Source organism: Antechinus flavipes, chromosome 2, assembly GCF_016432865.1.
Source record: "Antechinus flavipes isolate AdamAnt ecotype Samford, QLD, Australia chromosome 2, AdamAnt_v2, whole genome shotgun sequence".
NCBI lineage: Eukaryota > Metazoa > Chordata > Mammalia > Dasyuromorphia > Dasyuridae > Antechinus > Antechinus flavipes.
Window position 1 is genome coordinate 222023616 of NC_067399.1, and position 25010 is coordinate 222048625.

At 33.8% G+C, this 25010-nt stretch overlaps 1 protein-coding gene across 11 annotated transcripts in view; it reads right to left on the reverse strand.

Moving 5' to 3' along the window:
• CLIP4 (CAP-Gly domain containing linker protein family member 4) overlaps window positions 1-25010 on the reverse strand; it is a 126901-nt gene that overhangs the window by 64390 nt on the left and 37501 nt on the right. For 6 of the 11 annotated variants that reach the window (XM_051976207.1, XM_051976210.1, XM_051976209.1 and 3 more), the window contains 6 exons: window positions 20822-20969; window positions 19549-19688; window positions 14809-14902; window positions 13464-13625; window positions 3392-3510; window positions 388-624 (listed from right to left, as the gene is read on the reverse strand). In XM_051976207.1, coding sequence (XP_051832167.1) covers window positions 388-624; window positions 3392-3510; window positions 13464-13625; window positions 14809-14902; window positions 19549-19688; window positions 20822-20954 — 885 coding nt within the window. In that variant the 5' untranslated portion in view covers window positions 20955-20969. Of the gene's footprint in view, window positions 1-387; window positions 625-3391; window positions 3511-13463; window positions 13626-14808; window positions 14903-19548; window positions 19689-20821; window positions 20970-23689; window positions 23797-25010 lie in introns of all 11 variants that reach the window. The other 5 variants (XM_051976217.1, XM_051976215.1, XM_051976206.1 and 2 more) reach the window with 1 other exon arrangement.

Consider the following 25010-nt stretch of genomic DNA (forward strand, 5'->3'; position numbering starts at 1 on the left):
CCTATTCTAATGAAGGTTGCCCACTATCAAGAGGAGAGAATAAATTCTTTTTGCTAAAAAAACACAAAATGGAAAGACCACTGAAAAAGTTTTCAAGGGAAATCAAATATCAAAATTTATGTCAGGGAAAAGATATCCTCTGTACATCATCCTTTATTTCTAACATTCCCCATTTCCTCATTTGTGAGGTTCCTAGAATTCCCCCATCAAAACTTAATACTTAAAAATTCTTATTGGATTAGTAGGGAAAAAAATCCTTTTTTCAAATGGGTAAAGGAAAACTCTCTTAAATCCCCCTCTATTCAAGTTTTTTTTTTTTTTACTTTTTTCTTAAATAAATAGGCATGCTAATCTTAGATATTACTTTGGTGATTTGAATCACTTTACCTTCTGTCCTGCAATGATCACACGGTCTCCCAACTTTAGGCCTAATGATGTAAGCATACTTTTGCCACTTGTAGGATCATAATTTGGGAGCATGGTCTTTGAGACATCACATAATAAAGGGACAGCATCCAATAGCATTTGTTTGATTTGTTTAGCACTGGCTGCTGCATCTGCCATCTCTAATGGCATATCAACTGGGTCCGGAACAACATCCGCAGGGATTTGTCCTTTGTCATTCTACAAATATTGAAAGACAAATGTCACAGTTTACAATTGATTAAAAAAAATATCTACTTTATGCAAAGAATTATATTAGCTATTCAAAGGGATAAAAATATATATGAGAAATAGTCCCTTCTCTCCCAGTAATGTATAATAAAAACAGAAATAGAAGAAAATGTGTCTTTTTAAATAGTCATTACTAAACCTTGCAATATTATTCTATTGCACAAAAGTAACTTTGGAAGAACTTAAGAGTTCATCCTTGCATTTCAGGAACAGGATGAAAATAGTTCAGAACATGCTCCTATAAGAAGAGTAGTAAGAGCAGGACAGTTATAGTGACAAAAAATAAACTAAATGTCCATATGTCCTAGATTCTAATGTTGTGTTTTTTAGTGTTTTGTTTGTTTGGGCGGGGGGGGGAGGGGTGTTGTAGTTTTGGTGTGTTGGGAGTTTTTTGGTATCAAGAAAAAGGAAACATTTAAATGACCACTGACTGAAACAGTTATCTGATTTACCATAATGAAGTAATTAAAATGGTAAAATCTAAGGAGAAAAAAATAAAAAATAAATGCTGACTTATAAAAATAAAATACAAAAGAATGTGGGGGGAAAGAGAAACATAAATCGAAAAAAAAGGACGCATCAAAAGCAAAGCATAGGGCACAAAAGTTGACAGAAGTAAAAATTTCAGTCACATAAAGAATCAATCTGAGAATGCTTATAAAGAAGAAAATGTCCATAGGAACAATAAATTGAAATTCCATGAGTTAAGTACCACAAGGGGATAGCTCCTAGCACTTTTTGGAAACCTGCATACACTCTGGGGTAAAAAGAGTTTATCAGTGCAATAGATAACCCTTCCACTCTTATCTGTTTACCAGTTGGACTAGGTCATATAAAGAAACATATAAGGACTAACTAAGACTGGTTAGCCTACAGAAGAAAGATGATAGCAAGAGTACTGATTTCGGTCACCACATATTTGAATGGTTATCACACAGATCAAAGGAGCATGGATTTAGACCTGGGAGGGATCTAAGAAATCATCTAGTCCAACACTTTCATTGTACAAATGAAGAAACTGAGGCCCAGGGAAGTCAAGTGATTTTTTCTAAGATCATACAGGTGAGGAACAGATCCAGGATTTGACCAGGCCTTGAAGTTCAGTGCTCTTTACATTGTATGATATTACAACCCTGAAGGCATTAAACTTATTTTGCTTGAGCCCTGATATTTGCAGAACTTCAAGCAGGGAAAGGCACAGGAAAGAAGACTTCAGTTTAGTATAAGAAAGAACATCCTAACAATTAGAATTGTCAAAAAACAAAGTGGGCTATCTTGTACCATCTATAATAAACTCTATTCTTCCCTAGAAGTACAAGCAGCAAGAAGAGAATTTATGATTCAGATAAAGGTCTGAATAAACCAGTAAGGTCCTTCACAAAGATTCAATTATCTTCTTTATTATTATATATTACATTCTCTGTTCCAGATTATGATTTCAATCTTACTTCACTATTAATTTTGCAAGTGAGAACATTATGAAAGGGAGAAAATTATCTTCTTTTCTCAAAATATGTCATATTTTAAAATGTGCTAAACTCTTAAATGCAATTTTTCTTAAACCATCTTGGAATAAATTCCCCAACACACACACACACACACACACACACACACACACACACACACACATATATAAATCTCAATTTTTATTATTGAATATTAGGCTACAGAATGTCACCTCAACTTTTCCAATTCCTAAGAACAAACTGAAAATTTATGATTTAGGAGATAAATCCTAGGAAGGTGCTAGAAATAGACTGCAGTTAAGTAACTTGACAAGGATCACAGATAGTATTTCACTTAATGGTAGTATCAAAAGATGGAATTTGAAACCAAAGCTTCCTGACCTCAATCCACCAAAATATCCACTAAGCTAGTTCTCATTCTTTATAATGTAAGTAAATTAAATGGAACGTAGATTTAATACATAAATTTGTATTTAACATGCAACTTTTCAATAACATATCTATGAGGCAGCATGAACAGCTGGGTTCCAATCATGGCTCTGATGTTAACCAGATAGCCTAGATAAATCTTTTTCCCTCTTAAGGCCTCAATTTCCTCATCTGTAAAGTGAAAGAGTTAGACTATATGGCATCTAGATCCCTTTGGGCTTTAAACATACAATTTTAGAATCCTAATGTAAAAACTTTATCCACAACTATATCAAAAATAAAAGAAATATCTTCCCATTTTCTTGAAGACATACACTTTTAATTAATCATATTTAGTAAATAAAAACTCATTCTTTGGCTGTAGGCATCGAGTAACAGAAACTCTATCTAAAATGGGACAGGACACAGAGAAGAAAGGAGCAAAAGCTAAAAAGAAATGCAAAGTAGCTTTAGCAACAACAATATTATATGCAGCACTGATCTTTTGATGCATTTTAATGTTAGCAGTCATTCCTTGAATTTCTGAGAACATGATTTTATTATCAATTATAAAAGATAGGCAATTTGTCCACACTCTGGGATGGCATAAGTCTGGCTTAGACCTTGGGAAAGCTGAACCTAAACTGCAATCTGTTGTTACTTTCAGTGAGCTATCCTATATCCAAATACGAACTTTGGATTACCATTTAATTATTAGCCAAAATTTTTAAACACAGTTATAGTTGATAATTTGATTTTTTTTCCATTTATCCATTTGGTTGGGGATAATAAGTTTAGGAGGGGCATAGGAGTAGCTCTTTCTTAAAAATCTAAATCCTTACCCTAAATGCAGGATTTGCTCCATGTTCCAGTAAACACTTCACAGCCCCCGTGCACAAGTTAAATGCTGCAATATGCAGAGCTGTTCCAAAAGCAAAGTCACTGCATGTAGCATCCACATCTGCAATTAAACATCACAAATGTGTTAACTCATTCATCTGTAGATATAAGAAAAAACAATACAGGATTTTATTTTGAAGAACTCTATCATTATGATGAAATAAAATATAACTGTACTCCCTGAAAGACAACTTAACCAAAAGAGACAAGAATTCCCCATTATAATCAGCTGGACTCTTGGTGTTCAGAACATATGATGAATCCATTTATCTGAGTAGAGGCTATGTAGGGCTTTTCGAAAGTCACCAACAAAACTACTCTTTAGGAACATAAACTCTAGCTGCTGAGTCCAATATTAGATTCGATTTTTTCACTATTTCACATTTGTAAAAAAATGGAGTGGAACTTCCAATGACAAGATGGTGCATTGAGAAGCCTTCTGAAGCCCTACCAAATTCCCCTCCAAACAACTACAAAACTGCCTCAGAATTGTACTGGGAGCAGAGAATCATTTACCAGGACAGCAGAAATGATCTATGTCTCACTGGCATGGGAAGCAAACAAGTTCTAAAAGCAGCACAGCCACAGCTAGCCTCACAATAGGGGGTCTTGCAGCTAGGTTCCAAGCTTGGGGAAAATCACCACAGACCCATGTTCTCCAGCAAATCAGCAGTCCCCAAGGAATGTGAGCAGTCTGCAGACCAGCAAATTGCCATCCCAGCACTCCCATCCCCAGAATAAGCCACCAGCAAGGCTTGACCCCACTGCTGACCAGTAGGGAAGCCCCTTCCTCATGGGTCAATAGGGAGACCCTGCTCCTGCAGGCCTATCAGCAGAGAGACTGTTTCTATACCAGCCCAGCAGTAAGGTCCCACCCTTCAGGCAGATCAGCAGCAAATAGGACCTGCTACACATAAAGGCCTGTATCAAGCCAGCTAAGTCCCACCCTAAGGTTGACTAGTAACAAGAACTCTCCTGGGGCCAAATACCAGAAAGACTATTACCATAGCAACCCAAGAGCAAAGCCCCACTCCTAAAGCAGGCCAGCACACACAGTAGAGATCAACAGGAAGGCTCCACATACCAATACAAGCCATAAGGAAAGCCTGCCCTGAAGCCCAGTCAAAGTCAACACAGTAAGAACTGAGCCCCAGCCAAAAAGCCTGGGACTATGTAAGACAAGAGCCCAATTCTCATATTAAAAACCCAAGTCACAAAAAAGGCAGAAAAAATTAAGGAAAAAAAGATATTAACTATAGAAACTTACTATTTTATACAGGAAATATCAAGGCATAAACTTAGAAAGAGGACAATGATGTTTAAAAATGGCTACATGTGAAGCCTCAAAGAATAAAATTTGGTCTCAGTTCCAAAAAGAATTCCTAAAAGAGGTTAAAAAATGATTTTTAAAAGCAAATTAGGGAAATAAAAGAAAAAGTGGGAAAAGAAATGATTAATGCAAGAGAATCTCTCCCCCAAAAAAAGTTAATAGCACAGGAAAAGATAACAAAAATTTATTGAGGAAAATAACACCTTAAAAAATAGGTCAAATGAAAAAGGAAATACAAAAGATCATTGAAGAAAATAATTCCTTTAAAATCAGAAGTGACCAAGTAGAAATTAATAACTCTATGAGACATCAAAATATGATGAAAATCAAAAAAGGGTTTTTTTTTTTTTAAAGTGAAATTTCTCATTGGAAAAACAAATGACCTAGAAAATAGATCCAGGAGAGATAATATAAGAATTACTGAACTATCTGAAAGCCATGATTTAAAAACAAAAAAAGCCAGACAACATCTTTCAAGAAATTATCCAAAAAAATTGCCCTCTGGGCAATATTAGAACTAAAGTGAAAGAATCTACTGATCACTGCCTGAAAGAGATCCCCAAAATGAAAATTCCCAGGAACATCGCAGTCAAATTTCAGAGCTCAAAAATCAAGGAGAAAGTATTGTAAGCAACAACAACAACAACAAAAAGGCAAATATTGTGCAGCTACAGTCAGAATTAAGCAGGATTTTGGAAGCTTCCATATTAAAGAACTAGAGGGTTGATATACTAGAAGATAAAGAAATTAATTAGGATTAGAACTAAGAATCATCTATCCAGCAAAAATGAATATAATCTTTCAGGGAGAAAAATGGATATTTAACAAAACTGAAGATTTTAAGCATTTCTAATTAAAAGACCAGAACTGAATTTTTTAAAACTTGATCTCCAGATTTAAGACCGAAGAGAAACATTAAAAGTTGAAAAAGAAACAATAAAGAAAAAACCTAAGAAAACCAATAAGGTTAAACTTCATATTTCTATATGGCAAGAAATTTGTAACACTTAACAATTCTTTTCCTATAAAAGCAATTAGAATGAATATATTTAGACAGTGGATGCAAATATACAGTGACTTTGATGGGATGATACCCAAAAAAAAACCCATTACAACAACAACACAATAAAGAGAAAGAAGATTGCATTGAAAGAAGGGGCAAATTATTCCATAAAAAAAGAAGCATAAAAGTGCTATTATAATAGAGAAAAAGATGGAGGGAGTAGCCTTAGTCTCATCAGCATTGGTTTAAAGTGGAAATAGCATACACCTTCAGAATTCTATTTTAATGGTAAGGAAGTAAAAAAGGAACAGGATAATAGAAAGGTGGAAAGGAATTGATAAAAGGGAGGGCATATTGGGGAAGGTGATGATCAGAAGTAAAACATGTGTGAGGAGGGTTGGGAGGTAAGAGAGGAAGATAAATAAGAGGAGAAATAGTATGTAGGGAAACACACAGTTAGCATAACTATGAATGTGAATGGGACAAATACACATAAAAATAGAAATGAACAGCAGAGTGAACTAAAAACCAGAATCCTAAAACATATTATTTAGAAAAAACATATGAAGCAGAGAGATCTACACATAAAGGTAAGGGGCTGGAACAAAGTCTATTATATGCTTCAGTTGAAGCAAAGAAAGCAGAGATAACTATCATGATCTTAGATCATGCAAAAGCAAAAGCAAAAACATATCCAATTAAAAGAGAAAGGAGGAAATATCTTGCTGAAAGGTACCAAAGACAATGAAGTCATATCTGTACTAAATGCATCTAAATTTTTGAATAATTTGAATGAGTTACAGAAGGAAATAGATAATAAAACTATTATTAGTGGAGGACCTCAACTTCTCCTCTCAGAACTAGGGAGATGAATAAAATTCTAGAAAAGCTAGATATGATAGCTCTCTAGAGAAAACTGAAAGGAAATAAAAAGGAATATCCCTTTTTCTCAGCAGTATATGTCACCTACACAAAAATTTATGTATTAGGACATAAAAACCTTACAACCAAATACAGAAAAACAAAAATAATAACTACATCCTTTTCAGATCATAATGCAACAAAAACCACATTCAATAATGAACAATGGAAAGAGATTTAAAATTAATGGAAAATTAAATAATGTAATCCTAAAAAATAAGTGAGTCAAAGAACAAATCAAAGAAACATTTTCAAAGAAAATGACAAAAAGAGACAGCATACTAAAGTTCACAGAATGCTGCCAAAGTAGTATTTAGGGGAAATTTTATATCTCTAATAGCTTACATCAATAAATTGAGAAAAAGCAGATCAATGAATTGTGCATGCACAAAAAGAACCAATTTGGAACTATACTCAAAAAGTTGTCAAACTGTGCATACCCTTTGATCCAGCAGTGTTACTACTGGGCTTATATCACAAAGAGATATTAAAGAAGGGAAAGGGATCTGTATATGCAAAAATGTTTGTGGCAGCCCTGTTTGTAGTGGCTAGAAATTGAAAACTGAGTGGATACCCATCAATTGGAGAATGGCTGAGTAAATTGTATTTTTGAATGTTATGGAATATTATTGTTCTATAAGAAATGACCAACAGGATGAATACAGAGAGGCTTGGAGAGACTTATTAGTGACGCTAAGTGAAATGAGCAGAACCAGGAGATCAAAAACAATACCATATGAGGATCAATTCTGATGGAAGTGGCTCTCTTTAACAATGAGAGGATCCAAACAGTTCCAATTGATCAGTGATGAACAGAACCAGCTACTCCCAGCGAAAGAACACTAGGAAATGAGTGTGGACCAGAATATAGCATTTACACTCTTTCTATTGTTGTTTGCTATTTTTGTTTTTCTTCCCAGGTTATTTTTACCTTTCTAAATCCGATTTTTCTTGTGAAACAAGAGAACTGTATAAATATGTATACATATATTGTATTTAACATATACTTTAACATGTTTAACATCTACCTACCATCTAGGAGAGGAGGTGGAGGGAAGGAAGGGAAAAGTTGGAACAGAAGAGTTTGCAAGGGTTAGTGTTGAAAAATTAGCCATGCACATGTTTTGTAAATAAAAAGCTATAATAATTATAACAATAATAATAAAAAGAAATGTTAGCTATAATAAGAAAAATGTAACAGCAATATTTTTTGATGAAAAGTTGTGAATGACTTTGCTATTCTCAGCAATATAATGATGTAAAGAATCCCAAAGGACTGACGAAGTATACTATCCACTCCAGAGAGAATATTCACTGAATACAAACTGAAGCATATTATTCACTTTCATTTTTTCCTATTATTCACAGTATCATACAAAATACAGAAATTTTTACATAATTACTATATATGACCTATATCTGATTGCTTATTGTCTTATTGGGGGGATTTGAAGTTCAATTTGAAATTTGAAACTCAAAACTTTAAATTATTTTTTAACTGGGAAAAATATAATGGAATTTCTATCCATGTGAAATCTCATTAAAATTCTGAGTTAACTTTGAAGTGAGAAACAGTAAGATTTTGAGACTCTAATAACAATGAATTCTGAAACAAAACAGAGGAAGGGCTGGAGCTAGAATCAAGAAAAGCTGGGTTCAAACTATTACAATTACACCAGCATCACAAGTGTGAACAAGTCACAACTTCCAATTTATTCATCTATAAAATAGAAATCACAGCACCTATCCTAACCACCCTCCACTAAATCCTACTCCAGTGTCTCATGATGGCCTGAGTTCTTGAAGGCTGTATCCGAAGAGCACAAACTCTACCAGTTAAGGTTTCAAGTATGATAGCAATCAGAGAAGGCCAGCCTAGGTAAGTAGAAAAAGACGCAACACTAAAAAGACTTGTCATTTCAGAGAATCATCTCACCATGGCAAAGAAAAATACAAAATGGTCCTCAAACCAATGCAGGTCCTTCTGCTTCTGCAATTATTGTGGCAAACCCTGAGCAGTTGATAATTTCCTCTGTGAGATCCTTCTTCAATGATCATTGAGTAGATAAGCATATATAAGAGATTACCAATCTTTACATTCTTTATATGACAAAACCAGCAGGCAGAAGAAATTTACAATGAGATAAAAGAAGGCTCACTGATTCTCCTTGGAAAGGCAAATAAAAGAGCTAGCAGACTTGGTTCTAATATGTGCCTCAAAGACAAGGGGGGGAAAAAAAACATTTCACAAGATATTTGGTCATTTAATATCACATTTAAAAGAAATCAGAGAAAAAAAAAAGACTACATGAAAATAATAGCAGCTGATATTAGGTAGAGGATGAGGAGGTAAAGATACTCTACTGAGAAGTCAATAAAACCTTGCAAATTAAATTAGCATACCTTCTGATTCTCAGTGACTAACATAAAGGTAGAAAAATACATAGATGGCAAAAAATAATTAGAAAATAAGGATGCAAAATAAGGGGAAAAAAAAGAGAATCCCAAAGACTAGTCACAGACTACACAAAAGCTTCATGTCTACATATCATTAATACTTTCATTGAAGAAAGAATCAGGAAGTACCACACCTGGAGATTAAATCTCATCACAAAAAAAAAAAAAAAAAAAAGAAAAGAAAAGAGAAAAAAGAAAGTGATTATATTTTAACATAGAAGAAACAACACATAATTAATGTAAGACTCTTCTTGTAGCAAATGTCTATGCATGATTAGGCCACTGCCTTGTTAAAATAAAGATCAAAATGAACAAAACCAGAAAAATAAATAAGAATGATAAAAAGATGTGGCACACAGTTAAAACAACTCTATCCCAACTTATTTCAACGAGTGAAAGTTTTTTTTATCTTATCACTAATGATTAAACTTGATCAGTTAATAAGCTTTTATAGAAATAGTAAATCTTTTTCAAAATTACATGTAATAGGAAAATATAGAGAGAGATTTACATATCGATGTCTATGTAAGGCATAGCTATTTAGATCTATAGATATGTTTATATCTATACCTATATATAATATAGATGTATATTCAATCTATAAATATAGATCTATAGATTTATATAGCTATAGATAAAAAGGTTTGTTAATAAAAAAAGTATTTGAAAGTACAAAAAGTTTTTAAATTTGATGAAATATTAATCAACAGAATCACTTCACAAACAGGAATAAGTCATAAAAAAACTAGTTTGTTTTTTTTTAATTTTAGTAAAGCACTCACCAAAGTTATTATAGGGCAGTTACATTTCAGGGCTTCACCAACAAAAGATGACTCTAGACCTAGATTCATATGGATCTGGATTCATATCCCTGGAGTCATATGGATCTGGATTCATATCCCAGCCCTTCTCCAAAGAAAATCTTTTGATTGTAGTTATAGATTATTCCAGGACCTGTGGTCTTTTATTGTAACTGCTGATAAATCCTGTACAATTCTAATTGAAATTTTAGCATATTTTAATTGTTGGAGGGGTTGTTTTTGTTTTTCTTGTCAAATTTTCTTTGCTCTGGGGGTTTCAAAATTTAACAACATTCATTTTTGTTTTCCTAGTAGGATCTCTCTGAGATGATGATAGGTAGATTTTTTCCTTTTTCTACTTAACCCTCATGTTCTATCACTCCAGGACAATTTTTTTTGATTATTTCTCATATTATTTGTGTAAAGGTTCTCTTTTTGGTCACAGCTTTTAGGTAGTCCAATTATTTTTATGTTTTCTTTTCTTGATCTGTTCTCCAGATTTCTTGTTTTTCTTATGTTTCACACTCCCTGTTTCTTCATTCTTTATATTTTGTTTTGTTATTTCTTGGTCTAATAGCTTTCCTAGTTTTGCCTTGCTCAATTCTATTTTTCAAAGAATTATTTTCTTAAGAGTTTGGATCTCCTTTTCTAGTTGGTTGACTTTCTTTTCATAATCTTGTTTTTCTTGGATGATTCTTTTTAAAAAAAAAAAGTTTTCCTACAACCTTTCATTTGATTTTTAAAGTCACTAAATTTTAAAGTCTATAAATTTTTTTTCTGGGCAAGTAGCAATTTAACATTACTTTTTAGGGTAAGAGAGGCTTTTCTTTCTTTATTATCTTCTTCTGAAGATGAACTCTGGTCCTCCCTATTCTCACAGTAAGTTTCTATGACTAGGTTCTTTCTCCTTTGCCTGCTCATTTTTTTTTAAATGAAAACTTAATATAACTACTTCTAATCCTGGGATGAGGAGGACCTGGAATCCCCAACCAAAACCTCCACCTTCCTGCAAGTGCCCACAACCAGCAGAGTACTGCTTCTGCATTCTCTAGGTGTCCTGGTTCCTCCTTGCCCAGGATTTTATCTCTGCTACATAGCTGGGATTGGCATTTCTTATCAGGAGAGTCATCCAGGACTCACACCACCAGCTCCCCCACTCTGGGAAGTGAAAGTTCCTGTGGTTTCAATGATGCTACCTCAAAACTCCGCTAACCTCAGGACTCCCCACTTGCTGTTTCTGTGGAGCTAGCCTGAAGGTGTTTGCAGTTAAAGTTCGGTCCTGACATCTTTCTTCAGGTCTTCTCAGGTTGTCCCAGTAGGACCCTTGTTCTGCCCCATGTCTTATTCGTTTTTTTGCCAGTCTATATTCACCCTCAGGTACAATTTTGTTTTGTTTGTGAGGGAAACATGGAGAGCTTGGAATTTTCTGACCTATTCCACCATCTTCCCAGATTACATTTTAATCTAATTCAGGTTGTGCTGGGGAGGGCTATGGTTCACATACATGTTTGACAGTCTACCCTATGCTCCTCTTACATAGAGGAAAACCTCTAAAATCAAAGGCTTAAGTGTCAAACCTACACTTAACAATCTATCTATCTGATGTTCACTCATCCCTGAGAACATAACTGGGTACATTTATTATCCTGATAATAAATCTCACTGTAAAAGAATAAGGAGATCTATCACAGACAGGTGAATACCTAATTAAGTCTTTTTCCCTAAGATACGGAGGGCTGAAAGCACACAAAACATCCGTGTGTGAAACAACATGTACATAGATGAATAAAGACAAGATATATGTAAAATCAATAATTTGTGTTGCTCTTCTTTCTCATTTCTGCTTCTTGGATATCTAATCCCTTTATAGCAACATAAAAATCAAAAAAGTTCTGGATTCAGAGAAAATGGCTCATAGCCCACTTGTGTGGCCCCTTACACAAGGTACTTATCCTCCATAGGCCTTAATTATCTCATCTGTAAAAAGAATGTACAGGACCAGAAAACCTCTAGGAGTCTCTCAGCCCTTTATCTATGTATAAATCTTTAAGTGCCACCTCCTCCAAGAGGACTTTCCTGATACCCCAGTTTTACACATGGCCCTACAAAAATTACTCTGAATCTCTTTTTGTGAATGTTTTATATTTATTTATCTATATGAGTTGAATCTTCCCAATAAAATATAAGGTCCTTCAGGGCAGGAACAATTTCATGCTTGTCCTTATATCCCCATAATACATATAAGGGATATACTACCCCTTAGTTGTTCTCTAAATGTTTTGAGTTGAATTGAACTGTGATTCAGGTGATACGTTTAGGCAAAAGAACTCAGGTGGTATAATAGTCAAGAGTACTGGGCCTAAAACAAGAAGATTTGAGTGGAAATCTAATGGCAGACACTTGCTATCTATGTGACCCTGAGCAAACCATTTAATCCATTAATCCAGTTTCCACAACTGTAAAATGGTGCTAAAATGGTACCTATCTCCCATTGAGGTTTTTAATCCTATCCCTCTCTGAGCTTCAGTTTCTTCATTTATGAAATTGGAATAATAATACCTGTAGCAGCTAGCTTCACAAGGCTTTTTTGTGAGGATTAAAGGAGATGATGTGAGTGGTTGCAAACTTTAAAGAATTCTACAAATACCACCAGAACAATGCAATGTCTGACTCTAGGTTCACAGTCATAATTTCATTCCTTAAATCCAATTCATTCAATTCCATTCCTTGAATGGGAGAAGTCAGAGAAGAAATAAAGTAAGTTCTTTAAAAAGGCCAACAATGAATCAAAGTTATGCCCAAACACTCATAAATTCTATTCTGGACTACTATTGAAACAGATTTCTATGTGGAATACCCATCAATGGCCTTCCCATCTCTACCTTCTCTACCCACCCCTCAACACACTTTATGCCAACTTACTAAAAGAACCTACTTTGAAGATCATCTCGTCATTTCTATACACAAGGAGCTACAGTAGTTACCTATTACATCAAATTCAGACATTTAACTTAGGCTTCCAAGCATTTTACTAACTCAAAGCTTTATCAACAACACTAGGTATCTTGTCACTTCCTGCTTGAATCCTCCAATCCAATCAAGCCATATATGCTGGTCATTCCCCAAGAAACTTATCACATCGACTTTTATAATGTAGCATGGCTCAGACAATAAAGAACTGGCCTTGATGTCAGGAAAACCTGGATCCAAGTCCCATCACAGATAAATATTCCAATTGAATCTAGAAAAGCAACAACTTCTGAATACCTGACGCACTTCCCCCTAAGACTGTAAAGTGCTAGAAAAGTGGCAATTTGCAGTCAATAAAGAAAGCTGCTCACTGGAAGATCCCACAATGAAATCACAATTCTAGTTTTTAAAAACTGAAGTACAATGTTTTCCAACTATGAATTTTTACCACTCTATTAAAATGCCTAGCACACTTAATTCTTTTTACTCAATGGATGCATAATGAATAATAATGATGTTCTGACATTACCTACCTTTTGGTTTTGAAGCCTTCAAAATTAAATTTATAAGTTCTGGGACATCAAAGTAAGCAGCATAATGCAAAGCATTCATGTTTGTCCAGCGACTTCTCAAACTGACATCCGCCCCCAGTTCAATGAGATGAGAGGCAAATTTTACAGCTGTCTCAACATCACCTTAAAAAATAAGTTTTCAAATTAATTTTCATCAGATAAGAAAAACTATCTGCCACTAATGACCCACCTTTTTATTCATACCAAAAGCACAAACAAAAAATATGTATAATTTTAAAAAGAAAAATCATCTGAAGGTAAATTGTTAACTTACATATTTTGTCACAAAAATATTCTAACAAAATAAATTGTAACACATCATTCATTAAAATATATCATGTCTAATGATTATATATTTTCAATGATTCAAATAACAAAAAAGTGCTACTGAAATTTTAAGCTGAAAATTCACTATGAAATCAAGAATTAAATAAATTTCAGAACATTAATAAGCATACTAAAACTTGTACATTTCAAAATAATACCCTCAAAACTGAGTATTTTTCAAAAAGAAACACTCCCAAATCAATTTTTCTTCCCTTCTAAGAGCCAAAAAACGTAAACATATACTAGCCTCCAGATGAGACATGACAACAAACTTTGGGCAGTTATGAGTGATAACTCTCTCAAGTCTCTATTATTTACACTAATAAAGATAATGACAGATAATATAAAACTTCATAATTGTCTTTGGAATACTATTTTTCAATATTTACAATCTGAATATGCATATGTTTGTTATTCTGGAAATTCATTTCAAGTAAATCAATAAAGCCACACATAACATGACTTAAGTAAACTCTCTCTAAAACCCACTTAACTCTAAGACCATCTTGGAGTGAAGCAAAACACTAAGCTCAGTCAAATGTTCCCAATCTGGAGCAGAAAAGGTGAATTGATTACTGCATTTCAACAATTTGTCCTATAGGTGTGTCAAAGCAATCTACAGAGACAAGCTGTGTACTAAAATAAGAAACTGCAATTTGTAAAACTTGAAAGAAATTATCTGGCAGAACAGAAAATTTGCAGAATTTACTTTTAAATAATCAGGATCATCTTAAACTTGGCCCTACTTCATCAGGAATTCCCAACATTGACAGAATCCTCTTTCTCCATAATCTATTATGCTTAATAAGTCAGCATTCTTTCCACAAAGACAATGTGAGTAGATGTGAGTTCCACTTTTAAGATCATATGACAACACACTTTATAGCCAGTAAAGGCCAGGAACATGTGGTTTGAGCTGATATTCTACTTCCAAAGTCCTAAAAAGGGATTCAGTTTAACAAATCTGCTACATACTTACCAATACCATGAGCTCCAGATTTGCAGGTATAATGGAGAAGAGTCATATCAGTCAGTCCATCTCTATCATTAACATTACATCCTCTCTTGATAATCTAAACAACCAATAAGAATAAAATCAGTGTTATTACTAGAGTTGTTTTTAAATTAATATAAATCTAGAAGAATTAAATCAATTTACTCAAGAACACAACTAGTCCAATATATTCAGTTTAGTGTTTAACATGTTCTCACAGAACTGACTCCTCAAAAGACTTTTCAATCTGATCTCATGAAACAATCTTTATCATGATAGACATCACCAGAAAGAAAGTAAAACATATTACAAAATAGCTAAAAACAGTCCTCTCTAAATATATTCTTTTTGACTTTCACTAATAATGAGTAAGTTCCTATTTCCAAAGGGTGTAATGTTAACAAAAATAAAAAATACCAGGTCACTCACCCATTGTGCCAGCCATTTTATAATCAAAACAACAAGTATTAATTAAGTGCCTACAATGTGTCAAGGACTGAACTAAGTGCTGGAGACACAAAGGCAGACAAAAGACTTTCTTTTGATCCCTTTTTCAAGAAATTCACAGGCTAGTAAAGCTAACAATATGCAAACAATTGTGAACAAACAAGACATACAGAGGATAAACTGGACATAATCTCAAGGGGAAAACACTAGGCAGACAGGGAAAGGTTTCTTGCAGAAAGCAAAATTTTATCCAAGATTTAAATGAAGCCAAAAAATCCAGAAAACCAAAATGAGGAGAGAGAATTCTAAACAGCAGATAATCAGTGAAAATTCAGGTAGGAGATGAGAATATTTTGTTGTAAGGAAAAGAAAGGAGGCCAGTGTCATAAGACTATAGAATATGTAGACGGGAATAAGGTATAAGATAATGGAAAAGATAGATGTCGACAAATTACAAAGGAGTTGTTTATTTTATAATGAAGTATTTTAAAGCCAAGCAGAAGATTTTATATTTGATCCTGGAGATAAATAGGAAGCCACTGACACTTACTTAATGACAATTCTTTGAAACAATAATAGATCCAGGAAAGCAGGAATATCTACCAGATAATACCAAAACTAAAGAAAAGAAGGCACAGTCTGAGACAGCATCAAATTTAAGCCTCTCTCTTTAGGAAAACATTTTTTTAAAAATAGCCAACACTAAGTCACAGCAGTCAAGAGAAAAACTACAACAGAACAAATCCAGCCTAATGATCTCTAAAAAACATACAAGAGTTTTTAGCTATAGTAGAATTACAACCTGCCACAAGGGCAATTATTTCTATAAAATTTTTTTGACTATAATAATCAAAGCCAGTGGCTTTGTTATGCTGAAACCTTCCTTGAAATGATATTTCTCATAATCAGATTTCACACAATTATATTTTTATAGACAGTTTCCTCTGCTCACTCATGCTCATCAAAAGGTATCATCATCTAATCTTTCCAATTTTAACAATTGTCATTGTATTACAGAGGGCATTATCCCAACATTAGAGAACATTTCTATACTTATATCTTCATCACAAATGTGCTTGAAAAAATAATGAAGTCAGTTCCTGAGAGCATCTCAAATCTAGAAATATGAATAACAAAATAACACACTATCCTGGATTAAATGAGAAAATGTTGTTAAATTCAATTTAGGCAATTATTTTAGTATCCTTAATTTATATCTGTAGTCAGAGAGAAAATAAGTTATAAATCTAGGATTATAGATTCCACTTCTTCAATCTTATCTTACCTTTTTTTCCTTATACAATTTGTGCTTCTAACAGATCATTTTTAATGAGTAATTTTTAATGAATATTTCAGAAATGATATACACCAAATATCCTAAAGAAAGATTGAGGAAAAATTAAATGGTCAAATAAAATTTGCCTACATTCATGATCCTACTGATTATTCAGTGCTCTACTTTGTACACACCCCATTATTCAAATGAATATCTGATCACATCATTTCAGACATTCCCTCCAATTATGCAAGGCCTAATCCTACAGTTCTCCATGCGAGGTCCACTCTATGTGTTGGAGGACTTCCTCACTTTCTCCCACCATCACAAAGACAGCAATAGAACACTCAGATTCCCTAATAATCTATACTATTTATGTCCATCATGCATTTCCTCCCTTGCCTTCTAATGGTAGTCACTCACAATGATTTTCTGGAGATTGTGACATTACACAATTATCAATAAAATGATGTTTTTGTTTTTCTTTCTGTCAGAAAGGGGTCTGAAAATACAAAAGATTTCTCAGATGTACCCAAATTGCACTCTTTTGCCTCTCCAATTCTAAACCAAATCCAATGTCCTTATGTAATATACTTTTTCAAGGTATACTGATAAGACAAATTCAATGACTACCTGAGCTACCCATCCAATCTTATTAAATTTTCTGGACAAAAAGCATACTTAAAAGAGTACAGTTTGAGAGATGAAGTCTGATTGCTCCATTTTGTAAGTGAGGAGATCAGGTTTCAGTCAAGAAAAATGAAATGACTTCTTCAAGGTCACACAACTACTAAGCACCTGGATCAGGATTCAATTGCAACACCTCTGATTACAAGCAGTCGTTTTCACTCACTAACATGCTGCCTCTTCACCTCTGGTTTTTCCTTTGCAATCTATTATATCCATTTCTGTTGACTTGTCATGGAGCTCACTTGAAGATAAATGCCCTTTATTATTTTCAAGTTTAAAACAAGACTACCTGCAAATGGGCGTGTCCACAGGATCTCACCATCTATAGAGAATCCTTCTTCCATTTCAGTACTTCACAAGAAGCCTCTGACAGAAGTGAGGAATTTAACAAGGACTTTCTCATTAATTTATACTGATAGAAGATGGATAAACAAAATTATCTCTGTGACTGAATCCACTGTATGATCTTAACACACAATGTGTGTGATCTTAAGAGGAAAACTTTTAAGGCTATATTTTATGATACTAAATCTTTTTTTAAAATCAACAATAGAGTAAAATCTTGCATTCACTACATCTTTTTTTAATATATATATATATTTTTTTTTTATTTTATTTTATAATAACTTTATATTGACAGAATCCATGCCAGGGTAATTTTTTTTACAACATTATCCCTTGCACTCACTTCTGTTCCGATTTTTCCCCTCCCTCCCTCCACCTTCTCCCCTAGATGACAAACAGTCCTATATATGTTAGATATGTTGCAGTATATCCTAGATACAATATATGTTTGCAGAACCAAACAGTTCTCTTGTTGCACAGGGAGAATTGGATTCAGAAGGTAAAAATAACCCGGGAAGAAAAACAAAAATGCAAATAGTTCACATTCGTTTTCCAGTGTTCTTTCTTTGGGTGTAACTGCTTCTGTCCATCATTTATCAATTGAAACGAAGTTAGGAAATCCACTTCCATCAGAATACATCCTCATACAATATCGTTGTCGAAGTGTATAATGATCTCCTGGTTCTGCTCATTTCACTTAGCATCAGTTCATGTAAGTCTTGCCAAGCCTCTCTGTATTCATCCTGCTGGTCATTTCTTATAGAACAATAATATTCCATAACATTCATATACCACAATTTACCCAGCCATTCTCCAATTGGTGGGCATCCATTCAATTTCCACTTTCTAGCCACTAAAAACAGGGCTGCCACAAACATTTTGGCACATACAGGTCCCTTTCCCTTCTTTAGTATTTCTTTGGGATATAAGCCCAGAAGTAACACTGCTGGATCAAAGGGTATGCACAGTTTGATAACTTTTTGGGCATAATTCCAGATTGCTCTCCAGAATGGTTGGATTCGTTCACAACTCCACCAACAATGCATCAGTATCCCAGTTTTCCCACATCCCCTCCAACATTCATCATTACTTTTTCCTGTCATCTTAGCCAATCTGACAGGTGTCATTCACTATATCTTTCAAGCAACTGCATGACTGAAGATGCCATAGAAAATCATTTTCAAAAAATTGCCCATTCTGTTCTCATAGTTTCATCAATGAAAACCCTTTAATTTCCATAGATTTTGGGGAAAATAGGAAGTTAGGCATGAGGGTCTTTGCCTTCATCACCTCTTTCTAAATAATAAGCAAATTTTTATTCTCTTCATTCAATATTTTTCCTTTTACAACTGAAACTTGAACATAACCTCTTGATTCTTTTAACATTGGTTTCCTTCCAAAATATTTTTCTTCTGTACACAGAAGACCACCACAAAAGGACACCAAGGGTTGGTCTATAATTTCCATTGTTTCATAGGTTCACTTGGACAAAAGTTTCATCACCAAATCATCAGCCCATTTGTAGGATTACCTTTCTATACTAGAACAATCTTCAGAGTATACAAACAATGACCAGGACTATCCTCAAAAAAATTTAGAAAATATTAGAAGCTACCCAAGCTTGAGTTCACCTAGCTACATTCTCAAGAACCCAGTTTCACTAAGGAAGTAAGATTTTCATAAAGGAACATATGAATACAAATTATAAGTAAAACATCAGGGTGAAAAAGAGATCTTTATATAAGAAATATTTAGTAAATGCTTACAGTGCTTAAAGCACTATTGTAAGGATAAAGAAGACATTACCCCTGACAAAATAGTGTTTACAATTTATCATGATTATTAAGTTTCCTTTCCCAACTTTCTTCTTATGAGGTCTGAAATAGGATACTACTTACTAAACAAATGTAATTCTGGTAAAATCTCCAAATTTAGGTATTTTTTAATAGTAAGTATACGTTCCTTACCTCATTCCCAATAATATCAATGTTCTGTTGGACTTGGGGAACCCATTGTCTTAAAATGGCAAATAATTCAGATACTGATGTTTTAGGATCAAAAAGGATTTCTTGGCACGATGCATCATTAGGATCAAAAAAAGAAAACTCTGTTTAAAAGAGGAAAACATTATTTTAAAAGATAAGCAACAAAAATCAATTCCCTAATAGTCATTACAATAAATTTCATAGATTACAGAGCTAGAAGGAAGATTCAACAGAATTCATTTAGTCCAATGCCAAGTTTACAAATGAAGAAATTGAAGCCCAGAGAAATTAAGGGACTTGCCCAGGTTAGTCTGAGGAAGAATGAAAATGAAAATCCAAGTCTCATTCTCCCAACAGTGAATTTAACTTTCCAGGTATACCTCCTGCTTCTTTCAATTCTAGAATGCTATGATTGAAAGCTAGAAATTGTTAATGGTATCAAACTATATATTTTTATATAACACATGTAATTTTATGGTTAAAAAAGCACAATAAAATCTGTACACAATAGAAAATCTAGATTTCAGAAAAGACCAATTGCTAAGATAAAGGTGAATAAAAACTTATTTGTTCACTCACAATGTTAAAAACTCATGTCTCCTGAAAACATGTTTCTTCCTAAAGAACCAAAATTACATCTCAAATGTTTAGTAAAATTGGGATATTTCACCATTTTACCAAATTGATCTTCACCTTTCCTAGACATTTTATTCTTGACAATAAAATCTATTAATGATGAAATAATCCTTAAGAACATTAAAGCCTTTTTTTCTGGAAAAGATTATCTTGCCCCTCTGACATCATGAGAAGATATCACTAAATCTATAGCATCATAACCAAAAATGATGGCATATCTGTTCTATTTTTGTGTACACTTAATTCTTTGGGATGATCTAGCTTAGATAGATCTCATAAAAAGCTGTCACCCTCCACTGCCTTTTGCTATTTTGTAAAGTAATATTCCACTTCTAATGTTCTATAATCTCAGAAGAATTCTGGAAGTTTATGTCATTTTCTAAATTACAAATTCAGGAAGTCTGTTACTATTGCTTAAAATAAATATATACATTTTTAAGGGAAATGCAAGTGTTAACACAAGAAATAAAGCAATCAGTATGGGAATGCAGAAGCTTAAAGTAAACTCTAATAAAGACAGAGCTTTTGAATTTTGTACAGGATACTGTACATAGTTTTAGAATGATTAAAAAAATCAATTTGCCAGTTAACAGAAAGTTAAAATTACTATACTACATACCACAGTCTGAAGGCATTGGTGCTGCAGAAACTGAAAAGATAACCGGTGTATCAGAACCTGAAAATAAAAATGGGTATCTTCCAATCAAAGAATTTCCTTCTGAGGGAAGATCTGGAAGGTCTTCTATGGTCATCCTCTAGAAAGCCACCTTTAAGGCAAAAAAAAAATTATTCCCATAAAACTTATAATAGTTAATTCTTATATCATATTTTTGTTTTTGTTGGATTTTTTGGGTGGTGGCTTTAAAAAAAAAAAAAAGACAATCTTTTAATGGATCTTGTCTTTTCAGTTTCCAATTGCTGGGTTATTTTTTTCCTAGTCCTTTCAGCATACTGATATGGGATAATAAAAATTTTTTTCTAATACAATCTCTGTCAATGACAAAGGAAATTTTTTCCCAGAGAGGCATGAGTGATAACACCCAATATTTCACAATAATAGGTGAAACCAGTTTCAAAATTCCAGACTAATCTAAAAGGGTGGGGTTGGTGTTCTCTCAGTTTTACTAAGACACACCACAAAGTATCCACGAGCAAAAAGTTACCTATTTAGGCCTAGTACTCTGGAATGCTGACAGGGATGATATCTATCATCACATATGGCATGCAATACAATAGGCTTGTGTTTCTTTACATACAAAGAATCTCTTCTATGATGAATTTCTGTCTCAACATCCAAGTAAAACTTATGGAAAATTATAGTCACATAATAAACTGTGTTCAAGTATTTATTGATACTGTCTTACAATCATAATTTCTTGTGGATACTATGTAGGATTCTCTGCTGATTCCATGCCATGAAAGAGTTTGAGAACAGGGACTTTTTGAAACAACTGCATGTTGCTTCACTGTCCCCAGGAAACATGAACTAATAACCAGTAAATTTATTCTACTCTGCTGAGCTACTTAATTCAGACCTGACCAGCATAATGAGGTGGAGAATTTGACAGACTTATTCTCAAGCTGCATGGTAATAACAGGCAACCACATTTCCTCCCAAGATGGTTGAAGTCTTCCTGGAAAACAAATTCAAGCACAATGTACTAGGGACGAAGAGCCTCCTAAGATTTGTAGAACATGATCATCACTGCTCAATCCTTGTTATTTCTCTTAGGACAAACAATATTACAAGGATTTTGGAAAGTACTAACAAGGGACTGTGAATTCTAGGCAGGAAACTTAAGACCTCTGAAGCATAGGTGACACTTTCATCACCATTGCTGATTGAGGGTTCAGCCTCAAAAGAGAAAAGCAAACTTGGGAAATAAACAGCTGCTTAAGGAGGTATTTGGATTTCTATGCTAGAGATTAAGACACAAGAATGACAGGCATAAAAATACACTGGACAAACCAAACAGTCAAAGTAGGCAATAAGATATGACAAAATTCAGAACTCAGTAGCCAGAACACTAGTTGAAGAGTCCAAAGATTTAGATTTAAATCTCACCTCTGACATTTACTCCCTGAATGATCTTGAGCACTTAACTTTCCCAGGTAATGCAGGGTAGACTGGATGGCACTTAAGGTTTCTACCAGCTCTAGAACTATGAACTTATGAAATATAAAAATCATGAGAAGGAAACAAAGGAAACCAAAGACCTTAATGCAATGAGAGAAGTCTGAGATTTGGGTGGATTTGATTTAAGTAGAATATGGCAACTATATATATATATATATATATATATATATATATATATATATAACATTTATAAAATGCTTTTAGCATTTGCAAAGATTTTTATATACATTATCATATTCAAATGAATAAATCCACAAACTAGAGGGACCAAATATAGTGAAGACTACTTGAGCTGAGTTCAACAAAGAGAGGAAAAGAGGCAGTATCATGGCAGGAATGCCATTGAGCCCCTCGAGAGGAGAAAATGGACAAGATCAACAAACATTACAAACCTGCCCCAGAGGCAGTGATGGGGGCCTTCATCAACACCTAATATATGTTCTTTTTGCTTTCTGCTAAAAGAACAGGCAAGAAATGTCTGGTTTGCCATAATGGTTGTTTCATTCTTCAAAAAACAAGAGGGACAAGGAAAATGATTACTGATGCTGCTAAGAAACTACTTGTCTAAGAAAAAAAGGGGGGCTATGATTTTTTTAGTGTCTACAATTACATTGAACTTTGGGTCTGAAGTCCTAGGTTCAAATGCTAAGTGACTCTTCCTAGCTGTAGAAACATGGGAAAGTCACCTAATCTCAAAATGACTTCATTTCCTCATCTATAAAACAGGATATTAATTCTTGTCCTATTTACCTCATTGGGGTTGTGATCTATAGAACCTCAAAGTTCTATAGAGCTATCGGCTGTTATTATTATTACATAGGACCAAATAATTGAACACATATTCATAAAATAGATTACAGAAATTTAATAGATTTAATAGAATGAAATTTTAAAAAGAAATAATGCAGTCCAAAGGATGCATGGAAGAAGAATTGTCCAGAATGAGGGACATAATAGTACTACTGTATTTAGCCAGGATTAGATCACAACTAGAGAGAAAAAATATTGATAAGCTGGTGGGTGTCTAAAGGCAGTTATGATGACGATGAGATGAGAAGTTGTGCCATATGAGGATCGAGGGAAGAAATTAAACTACTACTAAAATAAAATATTTAATTTTCTTCAAGTATTTTAAGAACTATGGTGTGACAGAAGGATTACATTTTGTCTGGTTGGCATTAGAAGGGAGAATTAGAAATAACAGGAAGAAGCTGGAGAGAACAAAATTAAGCATCAATATGAAGAAAAGCTTTCTAATAAACTGTGCTGTCTAAAAGAGTTGCCCATGACTACAGTTCTTTGAAGGGCTCCTAGATAACTTTCTGGGGATATTATAAAGGAGATTTCTACCTGAAAGGTTCAAGTTGCAAACAATGACCTCTCAGGTTTCTTCCCACTCTGAGATCCTACAATCATATGGTGCTTTATTATAATCTGAGGAGGGATACCACTCATTCCTAGAATTGAGAAGAAAACAAAATTTTTGGTCAGGAAAAAATGTAATAATGTTAGCTTCCTAGCTCCTTTTGTGCATTTTCACATCTCTGAGCAACTGCAAATCATTAAATTACATTTTAAAACCAAATAGAAAAAAAAAATCAAGGTTTCAACTTAAAAGTTTATTTTTCTTTTGATACAAATGCTCTTTTGAACTTTAACCTGCTCCATCTATAACCTAGGCAAGTTCAGTGCTGGGGATTGACCATATTGGTTCCTGCTTAAGCTCTGAGCCCCACTGCAGCTCAGAATTTTCAAGTTCAAGGAAAAATATCAACCAACCACAGCCTTCCAGGTAACAGGGGGTCTTAGTAATCACCATTTTTCTCCAACACTACAATTTATCCCTTACTTTCTGAAACCTGCTGGGCTCTTCTTTTGGGAAAAAGAAAAGGAGACTCAAGAGATGAATAAATTTGGAGCTTCAGAAAATAGTATGTAGGCTATAGCTGATGTTTCCTTTCAGGTCAAACTTTTTTACATAATGGCAGCAAAACTTTTCTCTGGAGATTGTGGAGGAACAACATATTTTTACAAGAGGAAAAAAAGTTATTTTCAGTTTTAAGGGGGGGAAAAGTGAATTTGTGAGGTATAATAGTCCATCACTCGCTAGCAATTACCCATTTAAATCTTAAGTTGATTTTGTTATGAAAAGTTATGACAAACAAGAAAAAAAGGTAAAATGACAAAATTTATTGTTGCATCTACCCACATACACTTTGTTTTACTAGATGTTGGTTTATTATGTGCAACTCAACATTACTCATGTGCTTTTTTAGTGGAGGGAAGAGAAGCAAGTAAACACAGCAATTAATCACAAGCACTTCTTGCTGATACTATAGCTTTGTAAAATCAATTATTGTCCCTTTAGATGGCATAGCATTACAGAGAGTACTTATGTTTTGAGAAAGAGCTATGGGAAGCAATATGGAGCTAAGGAAGGAAAGAGAAGCAGCCAGGGATACCGCTGTAAGAATCCTAGCATTACAGCAGAGTGTGGTTATGCTTTGACAATATATTAACAGTGACAATATTATGCAAATAATGACTGTACATGAAACATAACAATAATAGCTGACATCTGCTGAGGTAAGGTGGTATTTGTTGTAAGTTTCTATGCAAATGACACCATAGTTTTTTAAATACTTGAAAATAATTTAGTATTTTGTTTCAG